General features: G+C 43.6%; 1 protein-coding gene across 1 annotated transcript in view; it reads left to right on the top strand.

The window, feature by feature from the left end:
- Positions 1 to 6,343: 6,343 nt before the first annotated feature.
- wdtc1 (WD and tetratricopeptide repeats 1) overlaps positions 6,344 to 15,192 on the top strand; it is a 46,269-nt gene continuing 37,420 nt past the window's right edge. The window contains exons 1-8 of the mRNA XM_060847245.1: positions 6,344 to 6,470; positions 9,820 to 10,013; positions 10,212 to 10,295; positions 10,828 to 10,874; positions 11,039 to 11,150; positions 11,296 to 11,483; positions 12,010 to 12,192; positions 13,566 to 13,660. Of these exons, the coding sequence (XP_060703228.1) occupies positions 9,966 to 10,013; positions 10,212 to 10,295; positions 10,828 to 10,874; positions 11,039 to 11,150; positions 11,296 to 11,483; positions 12,010 to 12,192; positions 13,566 to 13,660 (757 nt within the window). The 5' untranslated portion in view covers positions 6,344 to 6,470; positions 9,820 to 9,965. The remainder of the gene's footprint in view (positions 6,471 to 9,819; positions 10,014 to 10,211; positions 10,296 to 10,827; positions 10,875 to 11,038; positions 11,151 to 11,295; positions 11,484 to 12,009; positions 12,193 to 13,565; positions 13,661 to 15,192) is intronic.

Below are 15,192 nucleotides of genomic sequence, written 5' to 3'. Positions count from 1 at the left end.
TGATCCCAAGCCTCCAGTCTGAAAAGCAACCCTCCACCACCACCCTCTGTCTTCTACCTTTGAGCCAGTTCTGTATCCAAATGGCCAGTTCACCCTGTTTTAATTGAGATCTATCCTTGCTAACTAGTCTCCCATGTTTAACACCTTACTGAAGTCCATATAGGTTACATCTACTACTCTGCCCTCATCAATCCTCTTTGTTAATACTTCAAAAAACTCAATCAAGTTCATGAGACATGATTTTGCACACGCAAAGCCATGCTGACTATCCCTAATCAGTCCTTGCCTTTCCAAATACATGTAAATCCTGTGCCTCAGGATTCCCTCCAACAACTTGCTCACCACCAATGTCAGACTCACCAGTCTATAGTTCGCTTGCTTTTCCTTCTCACTTTTCTTAGTGGCACCACGTTTGCCAACCTCCAGTCTTCCGGCACCTCATCTGTGACTATTGATGATACAAATATCTCAGCAAGGGGCCCAGCAATCACTTCCCTAGCTTCCCACAGAGTTCTAGGGTACACCTGAACAGGTCCTGGGGATTTATCCACTTTTACGTGTTTCTAGATATCCAGCACTTCCTCCGTAATATGGATGTTTTTCAAGATGTCACCATCTATTTCCCCACATTCTATATCTTCCATGTCCTTCTCCACAATAAATACTGATGCAAAATACTCGTTTAGTGTCTCTCCCATCTCCTGCGGTTCCACATATAGGCCGCCTTGCTGATCTTTGAGGGGCCCTATTATCTTCCTTGTTACCCTTTTTTCCTTGATGTATTTATAAAATCCCTTTGGATTCTCCTTAACCCTATTTTCCAAAGCTATCTCGTGTCCCCTTTTTGTTCTCCTGATTTCCTTCTTCAGTATACTCCTGCTTCATTTGTTTTTTCTTATCTAAAACCTCAATTTTTCTAGTCATCCAGCATTCCCTACGCCTACCCAGCCTTTCCTTTCACCCTAACAGGAATATACTTTCTCTGGATTTTCGTTATCTCATTTCTGAAGGTTTCCCATTTTCCAGCCGTCCCTTTACCTGCGAATATCTGTCCCCGATCAGCTTTTGAAAGTTCTTGCCTAATACCATCAAAATTGGCCTTGCTCCAATTTAGAACTTCAACTTTTAGATCCGGTCTATCCTTTTCCATCACTGTTTTAAAAATAATAGAATTATGGTCGCTGGCCCCAAAATGCTCTCCCACTGACACCTGTTACCTGCCCTGCCTTATTTCCAAAGATTAGGTCAGGTTTTGCATCTTCTCGAGTAGCTACATCCATACACTGAATCAGAAAATGTTCTTGTACACACTTAACAAATTCGTCTCCATCTAAACACTTAACACTATGGCAGTCCCAGTCTATGTTTGGAAAGTTAAAATCCCCTACCATGACCACCCTATTATTCTTACAGACAACTGAGATCTCCTTACATGTTTGATTCTCAATTTCTTGCTGAGTATTAGGGGGCCTATAATACAATTCCAACAAGATGATCATCTGTTTCTTATTTCTCAGTTCCACCCAAATAACTTCCTGGATGTATTCCCAGGAATGTCCTCCCTAAGAACAGCCATAATGCTATCCCTTATCAAAAACGCCACTCCCCCTCCTCTCTTGCCCCTGCTTTCTCTCCTTCCGATAGCATTGGTATCCTGAAACATAAAGCTGCCAGTCCTGTCCATACCTGAGTCACGTCTCTCTATGATAGTCCAGTCCCATGTTCCTAACCATGCCCTGAGTTCATCTGCCTTCCCTGTTAGGCTTCTTGCATTGAAGTAAATGCAGTTTAATTTATCTTGTTCTCTGCTTTGTGCCTGCCTGCCCTGACTGTTTGACTTGCTCCTGTTTCCAACTGTACCAGTCTCAGGTTGATTTTTTTCCTTACTATTTCCCTCAGTTTCCTTCCCCCCACCCCCCCACCCCCCCCCCCCCCCCCCCCAATCTGTATTTTTGTACAGATAACTTCTACTCCAGAAGAGATTCCAATGATCCAAAAATGTGAACAATTCTCCCCTGCAGCAGCTCCTCAGCCGCATGTATTATTGACTGGGAACAACAATTCCAGTGGGACACATGAGTCATTAACAAAGTACCTCTACACCTTCATTCACCACGAATGGTGACAATTTTCTCTTAATTAGCAACTACTCAATTTTCAGTTGTCAGACAGTTAAAGTACACATCAACTGTGTCTATGTCAGAAAACAGTGAGCGTCATATTTCATCTATTCAATACACCTGAAAAGATAATATCTGTCAATGGCCTACAATGCACAGGGAGACTTTTCAGGAACAAAAGTGACAACTCAGGTGTAAATCATGTAACAGCCTCACCACATTATCTAATCTAACAGCTCGAACCTTTAAAGCATATATCACAAAGTGTGGGGTGGCAAAACATATTGCTTTGTATACCCAAGAGCTACACGTCTGGATGTGGGCTTAGTGTCACCAGCAAAAATCAGATTTGGAAGGCAGAGTAGGACAAACTTGCCAGGCCATCACCAGTCTAAGTTCATAAATTGGAGGACAAGCTTCTTTAAAAACAAGCAACCACAAAGCTGGGACATGACTGACATGCAGGTGTGAAACTGCCTAGTCTGCATGTAGACCATGAAGTTAGAACTCACATGACACCAAGTTATACTCCAGCAGATTTATTTAAATCATAAGCTTTTGGAACACTGCTATTTGTCAGGTGAAGTCACCTCATGAAGGGATAGTGCTGTAAAAGTTTGTGATTTCAAATAGACCTGTTGCACTATAACCTGGTGTTGTGTGACTTCTGATTTTGTTGTGTGACTCCAATCCAACACTGGCACCTCCACATCATGTAGACTATAAGACATGGGAGCAAAAGTAAAGCATTTAGCCTACTGAAATGCTCTGCCATTTGCTGCGATCATGGCTGATGTGATTTTAACCTCAACTTTACATTCCTGCTTGCCGTTGATCATCTTTCATCCCTTTGGTAATAAAAAATGTATCTGCCTTTGCCTGATAAATATTTAAAGATTCTGCACCTACTGTCTTTTGAGAAAAGGAATGCCAAAAAGTCACAGCCGTCTGGGAAAAAAAATGTTTCCTCATCTCTGCCTTAAATGGCCACACCCTTTTAAAATATGACCCCTAGTTCTGGATTCTCCAACTAGAGAAACATGTTTCAACATCTAGCTGGTCAAATTCCCGAAGGAATATATATGTTTCAATTAAGTCATCTGACTTTTAGAAGAGTCAGGAGACTCAATTGAAACACATATTCCTGAAAATTCAGAGGATACAAACTTAGCTTGTTAAAGCCTTTCCTCAATAGGCAACCACTCATTCCAGATATTAATTGAAGAAACTTTCTCTGAGCTGCTTCCAAAACACTAACATCCTTCCATAAGTACGGTGACTAAAACTAAACACATGCAGTCTCACCAATGCCCTGTATAACTGAAATACAACCTCCCTTGCCTTACATTCAGTTCCCTTGCAATTAAACACAGCATTCTTCTGCAAATCATGCAGTAAGATACCCAAGTCTCTGCATCTTTAGTAATGCTTCTAAAATGTTTCCTTTAGCAGATGTTAAATTGCAGTTTCCTACTTACTGCCACCTTCCTTTTTTGAATAAAGGAGTTACACTAGCTATTTTCCAATCTGCCTTTATGTGGAACCGCAGAAGATGGGGAAGATACTTAATGAGTATTTTGCATCAGAGTTTACTGTGAAGAAGGGCATAGAAGATACAGAATGTGAGAAAATAGATGGTGAAATCTGGAAAAATATTCAAATTACAGTGGAGGAGGTACTGATGTCTTGAAACGCATAAAGGTAGACAAATTCCCAGGACCTGATCAGGTGTACCTGTTATGACAATGTGAGCGTACTATACCTTTAAAAAAATTAAAAGCTAACAGAACTACCTGTCAGCACCAAGTGTTCTGATCAAGATATAATGTAACCTTTTGGTCCAGTAGCTGATTGCCTGGAAATGACAAAACAGATTAGAATTAGGCCAATCAGTTTAAATTATACTCCAAAAAATACCAAACTCCAATCAAGATTGAATTTCATATATTGACAATCCTAAAAGCCAATGACACAATCCGATGCTTTGGGGTATAAGACCAGGGAAAGTTGAACAGTTGAGAGGAGAACTGCCGAGCCACAAGTATCTGCAGACTGCCCAGAGAATAGCTCTGTTAAAGGTACCTTTATCGATCAGTAACCTGTGAAACAGAAATCCCAAAGAAAATGACCGAGGAAGATATAGTTTCGACAGCTGGCTGATTTTGAAAATTTTAACTTTTGGTAAATCTTATTTGGGGTTTAATTGGACTACTATTATAGAAGGGAAAGTAAAACCTAAGTTAGAGGAAGGAGTTGTAAATATTGCTTATTAATTATTCTCTGTTATACTTAACAACTTTATTTCTAAATTTTTACTTTAAATAGTTCTTGGCCTCTTGAATTTTCATAGATCACTGCACGGGATAAATCTTTTCAGTGTTCCTAGTTTAAATTAACAGGAGGGTTTACCCCATGTTGTAACATAGCCTAGAACTCTGTGAGAAGCTTGAGAAGCTTGGGAAGTGATTGCTGGGCCCCTTGCTGAGATATTTGTATCATCGATAGTCGCAGGTGAGGTGCTAGAAGACTGGAGGTTTGCTAACCTGGTGCCACTGTTTAAGAAGGATGGTAAGGACAAGCCAGGGAACTGTAGACCGGTGAACTAGATGTCAGTGGTGGGCAAGTTGTTGGAGGGAATCCTGAGGAACAGGATTTACGTGTATTTGGAAAGGCAAGGACTGATTTGGGATAGTCAACATGGCTTTGTGTGTGGGAAATCATGTCTCATGAACTTGATTGAGTTTGTTGAAGTAGTAACAAAACGGATTGATGAGAGCAGAGTAGTGGACGTGATCTATATGGGCTTCAATAAGGCATTCGACAAGGTTCCTGTGGGAGACCAGTCAGCAAGGTTAGATCTAATAGAATACAGGGAAAACTAGCCATTTGGATGCAGAATTGGCTCAAAGGTAGAAGACAGAGATTGGTGGTGGAGGGTTGCTTTTCTGACTGGAAACCTATGACCAATGGAGTGCCACAAAGGTCAATGCTTGGTCCACTACATTTGTCATTTATATAAATGATTTGGATATGAACATAGGAGGTATAGTTAGTAAATTTGCAGATGACACCAAAATTGGAGGTGTACAACAGGATCTTAATCAGATGTTCCAATGGGCTGAGGAGTGGCATATGGAATTTAATTTAGATAAATACAAGCTGCTACACTTTGGAAAAGCAAATCAGAGTAGGAGCTGTACATATAATGGTAAGGTCCTAGAGAATGTTGCTGAAGAAAGAGACCTTGGAGTGCACACTCCTTGAAAATAGATTCGCAGGTACATAGGATAGTGAAGAACGCATTTGATATGCTTTCCTTTATTGGTCAGAGTATTGAATGTAAGCGTTGGAAGATCATGTTGTGGCTATACAGAACATTGATTGGGCCACTTTTGGAATATTGCGTGCAATTCTGGTTTCCTTCCTATTGGAGGGATGTTGTAAAACTTGAAAAGAGTTCAAAAAAGATTTACAAGGATGTTGCCAGAGTTGGAGGATTTGAGCTATATGGAGAGGCTGAATAGGTTGGGGCATCCAGGGCCAGTTTCCATTGTTTCTCTGGTATCTAGCTCCAGTCACTGAGCATCTAGTGTAGCTTTCCATGGTTTCACTAGATTCTAGTTCTGGTCACTGGAGAATACAGGGCTTTTTTTCCCTGGTTTCCTGTGATCCAGCTCCTTTCACTGGAAGGATTCAGTGCCAGTTTCCATGTTTTCCCAGGATCCAAGTGCAGTCACTGGAGGATCCAAAGTTTGTGAGAAGATTTGTAGCTCGGGTGCTCGTTGTTGTGGTTCTGTTCGCCGAGCTGGGAGTTTTTGTTGCAAATGTTTCGTCCCCTTTCTCTGAGATCCAACTCTGGTCACTGAGTGATCCAGTTCGGTTTCCATAGCTTCCCCGGGATCCAACTCTGGTCAATGGTGATCCAATCCAATTGCTATGGTTTCCCCAAGATCCAACTCCTGTCATTTAGTGATCCAGTCCGGTTTTCTTGGTTTCCCTGAGATCCAACTCCGGTCACTGGGGGATCCAGTCCGGTTTCCATGGTTTCCACTGTTCCAAACTTCATTTCCCAGGAGGCCCTTGGCCCCGCCCACTGTCATGACATAAACACACCGCGGGCTGATGTTGCTCTGATTGGATGCTGGTGGCAGGATGGGGTAGGTTGAAGGCAGTGATTGGTCAGCTCTGCTGTCACTCAGGAAGGGGTGGGCGGGGATAACGCGGTGACGCAGTTTCTGTGCGCGGAAAGGGGCCTAGCGGAGCCGGGACCGGGGACCAGCCTGAGGGAGTGATCGGGGGCAGGGAACCGCGCACTCGGCGCCTACATGGAGTCGCCTACAGAAGCGGCGGGTATGCTGGAGGCCTCTGATGCGTGACCTGCTGTCAACTTGTGACCCTTGACAGGGCCTGAGTCGGTGTTCCGTCCCCGGGCTCGCGTTGTCTGGCTGCGGGCGGCCCAGCTCGAAGTTGCCGGTTACAGTAACACAGCCCGCGTCTTCCTTGTTCCATGTCGTTCACATCCCCCCCCCCCTCCGTCCTTCCCACATCTCTTCGCCTGTCGACGCCCCCACCCCCAAACCTGGTGTTTTCCTTCCACCTGCGTTACCACCATTCACTCCCAACTCCTCTTTTCCCCAAGTTGTCCTCCTATTACTGACGCCCCCCTTCTGGAGTATTGTACCCCCAGTACCACCTCCCTGTGACACTGTACTGTCGTTGTTTACCCCCACCCAGCCACCTTCGTGTCATCATTACCCCCCCAAAACCACACTCTAGTGTCACTTCCCTCCCCGCTGGACCCCAGCCTGGTGCCATCGTTCCCTTTTCAATGGGCCACCTTTGCAGATGTCGTCAATTATCCCCAAAACTGGTGGTGTCAAGCCCCTCGAACCCGACCTCAGCGACATCATTCTTCCCCCCCCCCCCCCCCCACGGCATCGTAATTCCACTAACAACCCCCCCCCCCCCCCCCCCATATTGTCATCTTTTTCAGCTGAGTGCCCCCTGTGCTATCCTTTCCTCTCCTCATTCCCGAACTCTCTCCGAAGGCACCATTGTTTTCTCGCGTAAACTCTTCCGTGCAACTTTCTCACCCTCGTATTTCCTTCTCACAAAGTAGCGCTGAGGAGCAGTAGGAGGTTATTCACCCCTTCGAACCTACTCCACATTCAATAAGATCGCCACTAAACTGGGACTTTCCAGTCTACAATCTCAAAACGTCGTCTTTGTCAAAAATTTTTTTGCTTATCCTTGAATAAATCAAATGACCCATCCTTCATTGTTTTCTGGGGCTGGTGCTGCTGGGAGAATTCCATAGACAAACTTTCTTCTGAGAGAAAAACAAACTCCACCTTTCAAAAGAGACTTCTCGTTGTTAACTGTGTTCCTGAGTTCTGGTCTCCTCCAAGAGGAAAACTCCTCTCAGAAACCACCTTATTGTCCTGACAGGATCATGTGTGCTTCAATAAGATTACCTCTCATTATTCTAAATTCCTGTGGATGAAGGTCTGACCCATTCAACTGTTCTCCATTAGCATTTAGTCTCAGGAATGATTGAGTGAGTGAACCTTAATTTAACTGCTTCTGATGTAATATCAATTTTTGAATAAGGAGCCAAAATCGCACATTTACTCCAGACATAGCCTCACCAAGGTGCTGTACAGCTACAGTAAAACTTCACTACTTCTTTGTTTCATATTCCTCGCAATGAATCTAACATTCCATTCACATTTCTAAGCACTTGCTGTGCTTGCGAACTAACTTTGTAGTTCATACGCTGGACAACCAGGTCTCTATGCTGAAGAGTTCTTCAATCTCTTTTTCCCCACCGCTCCCTTCCCACCTCCTTTAAATAATATTCTACCTTCCTGTTTTTACTGCCAGATTGAAGTGCATCCAGACTACTCCCCCACCCTTTTCTTCCCCCACCCTTAGCCACCCAAAAACCCCACTGTGTTGACTGTCCTCCACCCAAATCCTTAGGATGTCATCTCTTGGGTCTGACCGTATCGACGCTGCCTCGTGCTCCCACGAGGAGGTTGAACAGTTCATCCACTTTATCAAAACCTTCCACCCCGACCTCAAATTTACCTGGACCGTCTCAGACTCCTCCCTCCCCTTCCTAGACCTCTCCATTTCTATCTCGGGCGACTGAATCAACACGGACATTTACTATAAACCGACCGACTCCCACAGCTACCTAGACTACACCACCTCCCACCATGCCCCCTGTAAAAACGCTATCCCATATTCCCAATTCCTTCATCTCTGCCGTATCTGCTCCCAGGAGGACCAGTTCCAATACCAAACAACCCAGATGGCCTCCTCCTTCAAAGACCGCAATTTTCCCCCAGACGTGATCGCCGATGGTCTCCACCACATCTCCTCCACTTCCCACTCCTCCATCCTTGAGTCCCGCCCCTCCAATCGCCACCAGGACAGAATCCAACTGGTCCTCACCTACCACCCCACCAACCTCCATATACATCGTATCATCCATCGTCATTTCCACCACCTCCAAACGGACTCCACCACCAGGGATATATTTCTCTCCCCTCCCCTATCAGTGTTCCGAAAAGACCACTCCCTCTGCAACTCCACACCACCCACCAACCCAACCTCCACTCCCGGCACCTTCTCCTGCAACCGCAAGAAATGCAAAACTTGCACCCACACCTCCCCCCTCATTTCCCTCCAAGGCCCCAAGGAATCCTTCCCTATCCATCACAAATCCACCTGCACCTCCCCACACATCATTTACTGCATCTGCTGCACCCGATGTGGCCTCCTCTACGTTGGGGAGACAGGCCGCCCACTTGCGGAACGTTTCAGAGAACACCTCTGGGACACCCGGACCAACCAACCCAACCACCCCATGGCTCAACACTTCAACTCCCCCTCCCACTCCACCAAGGACATGCAGGTCCTTGGACTCCTCCATCGCCAGACCATAGCAACACGACGGTTGGAGGAAGAGCGCCTCATCTTCCGTGTAGGAACCCTCCAACCACAAGGGATGAACTCAGATTTCTCCAGTTTCCTCATTTCCCCTCCCCCCACCTTGTCTGAGTCCCAACCCTCGACCTCATCACCAGATTCCTAACCTGCAATCTTCTTCCTGACCTCCCCCACCCCACCCTGGCCTATCACCCTCACCTTATCACCCTCACCTTAACCTCCTTCCACCTATTGCATTTCCAACGCCCTTCCCACAAGTCCCTCCTCCCTATCTTTTATCTTAGCCTGCTTGGCACACTTTCATCATTCCTGAAGAAGGGCTCAAGCCCGAAACGTTGATTCTCCTGCTCCTTGGATGCTGCCTGACCTGCGCTTTTCCAGCAACACATTTTCAGCTCCTCTGCCTTCACCCAACAAAGAATACACCTCAGTCCATTGGCTTGCAATGTTGTATTGTCAATTTTTAAAAATTCTCATTATTTTGCTTCATTCTCGCCAAGCCACCTTCTCCCCTCTTTCAGTCCTGAGATCTCTGCATTCATTCAATTTTTAATTTCTATTGCTCTAATTTTGTTGACTGCCTAGGCCTTAGTCTCTGGAATCCCCTCAAATTATTTCCATCTCCTGTTTTAAGATAGTGCTGAATATTCAGCTGTAAAAGTGCATGTTATTGTTATCTTAGTGGCGAGTGCTGTTCTCCACTGCCCATGGAGTTTTTTGAATCCTCTCCTGTCTTTTTCAGATTCCTGTGTTGTGTGCTGTTCCTTGCCAGGATTAAATGTGGGCTATTTCTGTATTTCTGCACTCTATGTAAAACCGGGTGTTAATCTACAGCACAGTGAGAAACAGCAGAGCCCATCTGTCCTGTGACCGTCTGACCTGAGAGCAATGGAGCCACTTAACATAACCAGGGACATTATCCAGCGGCAGATAAAGGTACTAAGTGTGTTCCTGGTCTTGTTTGTGCATGCTGCAGTGTGAGCTGTGTCAGGGAGGGCAGAGATTTGCAACTACTGCTGTTGAGAGGATGAAGCCTGCTTTGAGAGAGTTAGATGGTAAGGGTGGGACAAGTCTGGTGATTGGAAAAACGTGATGAGCCCTGTCTGTATCTTACGTTGGCCTTTGCCTCTATAGGAAAGGAACACTCTACAGTTCGAGCGTCGATATCATGTCATTGATCCATTCATCAAGAGGCTGGGCCTGGAGTGTGAGCTGGAGGTGAGATGTCTGAACTGCTGGTAGCCCTGCTAAAACATGGATGATTAAATGCATGGCATGTGAAAGTTGTTGACTCCTTTCTTTGCTATAACGTTCAGTGCACTGTGACCAGCATTTTGAAAGAGCGATGTAAATGGTTCTATTCCACTACACTTTTTTCCCCCAGAGTGCTGTAAGTTTTCCATCTATAAATGTTTATCTAATTTCCTTTTGAAATTTGCCATTGAATCTCCCTTTCTGACAGTATAGTGTAGTGTTGATCGCAACTTATTATGAATTTCTCATTACCTGTCTAATTCTTTTGCCACTTGCCTTATATCTGTCTTGTCCAGTTGCTGCTGGAAGTTGTTTCTCCCTGTCAAAATTACTCCAAGTATATCTATTAAAGTCTTCAATAGGCATTTGTTCTAATTGGAATGACCCAGCTCCTGTTCTTAGACTCCATAATAATGTGTTGTGATGTACATTTGTAAGCTGTGGGCTTTGATTTGATATCTGAATCTTATTTCTGTTCTTCCTTTCTGTTCTGTAGGGTCACTCTGGATGTGTAAACTGTCTGGAATGGAATGAGAAGGGCAAGTAAGTAATGACCTCCACTTCTAAGCTCTTTCAGGCACACACTGTCCCTCTGTCACCACCATCACTCCCTGCCTCCTGTACCTCCAAACACCACCAGCTCCCCTCTGAAACTCCAGCCTCTCTGTCACCACACACAGACATTTTATTCTCTCTTTAAACTGTAGTTTGTTGGCCTCCGGATCAGATGATCAACACGCCATTCTCTGGGATCCTTTCAGCTGCAAGAAACTGCTGACCATGCACACTGGACACACGGCCAACATATTCACAGTGAAGGTATTTACTGACAATTACTGCATTCAGCAAACTTCGTATTCTTACTGGATCCACTTGTTAATTCTGCTTCCCTTCACTGCTTACTACATGTTGGCACTGATGGATAAGACTGCTTTTTTTTTAACTACTACGGTTTTTTTTTCAGTTCCTGCCTCACTCAAACGACCGCACATTGATTACTGGAGCTGCTGACTCCAAGGTTCATGTCCACGACTTGACAGTAAAGGAAACTGTTCATATGTTTGGCGAGCACACCAATCGTGTGAAGCGAATTGCAGCTGCTCCCATGTGGCCGAACACGTTCTGGAGTGCAGCAGAGGACGGAACTGTCAGGTATGTGTCAAAGCGCAGGCTATTCTTCTGTGATCAGCTGCAGTTTATTAGTAGTAACTCAATGGCCACTCATTGCAACACTTTATAGTGTGGGGGAGACATCCACACCCCTCAAATTGTCATCAATGTCTTTGATATTCACATCACTCCATCTTGAATTTTAAGACTGTGTATTAGATTTGGTTTGTCTTTGTACCAGACTTTCATTATTGGTCATTTGTTCCTCCCCCAAGCCCAGATGCCCACCATTTACATAGTCATAGAGATACACAGCACGGAAACACACCCTTTGGTCCAACTCGTCCATGCCAACCAGATATCCCAACCCAATCTAGTCCCAACTGTCAGCATCTGGTCCATATCCCTCCAAACCCTTCCTATTCATACACGCATTCAAATGCCTTTTAAATGTTGCAATTGTACCAGCCTCCACCACTTCCTCTGGCAGCTCATTCCACACATGCACCATCCTCTGCGTACTTGCCTTCAGTTCTGTTAATGCATCATCTTTCCTTTCCTGTTGCAGGCAGTATGACCTGAGAGAGAGCAGTAAGCGCTCACAGGTACTGGTGGACCTCACTGAATATTGTGGGCAGCACGTGGAAGCTAAATGCCTAGCCATTAATCCTCAGAACAATAATTATCTTGCTGTCGGGGCAAGTGGTCCCTTTGTGCGGGTTTATGACATTCGTATGATTCACAATCACAGGTAGGGTGGAAGCTGCTGGTACAGTGACAGCAATGTATGCAAGCTGTCCAGAATATTCCATTCAGAAAGTGCTCTTTCACCCAGCAATTGTAATTTAGAAATGTCATAATTTTACACTTTATAAATTTGTCCCACCAGGCAGAGTATTGGAGAACCCATTATTGCAGTAATTGTAAGTGCAGTGCCTCAAATCTCATTTCGACAGCCAGCACAAGTTTGGCCTCTCTGGTTTGGAGACTGAATTACTTCTATTATAAAGCTCAGAAGACTGTGTCTGTTGCTTTGACAGTTGATCCTCAAGCCATATTCAGAGAACCACTGCAGCGTGTCTGCCTATGTGTTTTTAGGTGTACAAAATTCTGGATTATGCTCATTAACTATGTAAACTGAATTCCCCGTTGTGCAGACTACCTTTGTCTCCTTTCTTTAAATTTGTAACAGCCCTATTTCTAATTTCCTAATGACCATTATGTATAGGTCATCTTTATAAGATGCTAATTGTTTTCTTGAACAGGCTATTATTAGAGCAGGGATGTGCTTATGGGTTTGTTTGTGATACCAGAGAAAGGTAAATGAGAGGATGTGCAATGTGTACCAATGTTTCTTGGCTTTTGCTTCTTGAGACATTGGCTGTACTTGCCTCACTCCAGTGTAATTATTTGTATATATGCCAAGAAGGTGAGTGTTGGCACAGTATCTTACTCGGACTTTATACTTTAAGCCCAGTGCTTGTCTCACTGAAGATCTTTAATAATTTTCTGTTCTTCTTGACCCAGAACATTTAAACCAGTTCTCACAGGCAAGCTACTTAGTCCTGGTTTGGGATGTGAATCCTTAAACTTGTGTTGAATCTGTCATTCACAGCTACAAACAAAATTCTGCAGCTACCACACTGAGGCCCCAAAACTGTTTGACAATGGTGAGATTAATGAATGCCACATTACATTTGGACTGGTAGTTCTTCAGGTCTGACTTGATGAGAAAGAAAATCTATCCTAGGTTGGCTTCAAGCATGGAGGGCAGAGGGTCATGAGCAAGAGAAACCGTGAAATAGTTCATCTTGTTCTCTCTCTTTTGTGTCTGACGTCATTGCTATCTCCTATGTTCTGGTTGTCAGAGAGTATTGCACTCTGGAATCATGGACAGATCTGCTCTCTCTTATTTATCATCAGCATATAAGGCCATGTCACACTACAGTATTCAAATCACACAGTTCATGATCAGTAGATTTGCGTAAAGTAAGATTCGGGTTAAAGCAATTTTTCTCAACTGAATGGAGGATTGCTGCAGTTTCTTTTAACTAATTTGTTCTCATTGCCTGAAGTTTTTGGCCTAAGTTATGTGTAACCATTTATTACTTTGCTTTTTGGTAGAAAAGCAGCAAAGCAGAACTCAACCCCTGGATTGCACACATTTTGTGACAGGTACAAATCTGTGCCGGATGGAGCTGTTCAGTATTATGTGGCAGGTACGCAGTGTTCTGTTTTGATGCATGCGCTCAGGTATGTTTACAGGCTTCAAAGATTTGGCCACTTCTATTTTACAAGTTTGTGATTTTTTTTCTCTTAATTGCTCATGTTGTGTTAGCAGCCTTTGTCATGTATCTGCTGGATTCTGATAATGTACATTGTGGAATCCTCACCTAATCCAGAACAAAATCAAGTTTCTGGCTTTGAACTGAACTGATTAAGGGTGTAGACAATAGAGACATGGTATGTTTTTCATTATAGAAATTGAGGTCCGTGATACTCAGGCAGTTTCAACACTTGTGATTGAATTGGCTTCATAAAATCTGATGTGAAGCTTTGTCACGTGAAAGGATCACTGGACATGAAATGTTAATTGTGTTTTTCTCTCTACAGATGTTGCCAGACCTGCAGAGTTTTTCCAACAGTTTCTATTTCTGTTCTCATCACTGTCCCCAATGTCCAACACACGCACACACTACCAGTAACTCATTCCATGGTTAGATTTTGATTAAAATGAGTCTTGAATGAAAACTTCAGATTACATCTTTAAGAATATATTTCCCCTGATGTTTCTCAGATTGTATAAGGAACACATGATAAGCAGGTGCCAGGGATTGAGTAGTCAAAAGTCATGGGTTTTTAATTCTTAAAGGATAGAGATTTATTGGGATTTTTGTGTGTGAGAAAATATAGGAGACAATCATTTGTGCTGAACATTGTGCATAGGTCATCTTTACAGGATGCTAATTGTTTTCTTGAACAGGCTATTATTAGAACAGGGATGTGGTCATGGGTTTGTTAGTGGTACCAGTGAAAGGTAAATGAGAGGATGTGCAATGTGTACCAGTGTCACTAAAAGATAAAGCCTTCAGCTAATCTGTTAATCCAACAGAAATGCCCCTTCGTCCTTGATCATACTACATTCTTCTGCTATGTATCTTTTATATAGATATTTTTATTGGGAATTTAACATTTTGACAAATTTACAAAAATAAGCAGAATTTTCAAGCACAAACATTAATATAAAAATAGATCTTAAATATATAGTCATCAAAATTCAACTAATCCACAATCATCCAGAGTGTATAGTTGAGTCGCTTACATCCTTCAAATAAGAGAAAATGTTCTCTAATACACTCATAACAGTATGATAAAAAAAAAGGAAGCTATTTCCAAACAATAAGAACAAAAAAAAAATTAAACATGTTTGAATGGAGATCTTCCCCCTTGTTCTCAGGGGGACTTACTACCTTTCCAACGTTCCACCATATCCTCTCCCAAACAGTGTCCCACCCTCGACCCGGGCGCTCCTTAACAGGATTTAGATATAATACCGAGCTAGAGTTAACAGTGAGCGCCGCACCCCCACCCCTCCCCACCCATACCTGAGTATATCTAATAGCATCAATGCCACGTACAAACACACATAACTATAAAATTACAACTCCAACAGATTACAGTTAAGTATAATAACATAGCAAGGAAGACAATCCCGCTCCCAGAGGCAAAAGTAAAGTAGAATAAAGTATCC

The sequence above is a fragment of the Hemiscyllium ocellatum genome, chromosome 30, assembly GCF_020745735.1.
Source record: "Hemiscyllium ocellatum isolate sHemOce1 chromosome 30, sHemOce1.pat.X.cur, whole genome shotgun sequence".
In the NCBI taxonomy this organism is placed as follows: Eukaryota; Metazoa; Chordata; class Chondrichthyes; order Orectolobiformes; family Hemiscylliidae; genus Hemiscyllium; species Hemiscyllium ocellatum.
Note: the sequence above shows the minus strand (reverse complement) of the source record. Positions and strands in the feature narration are given on the sequence as shown.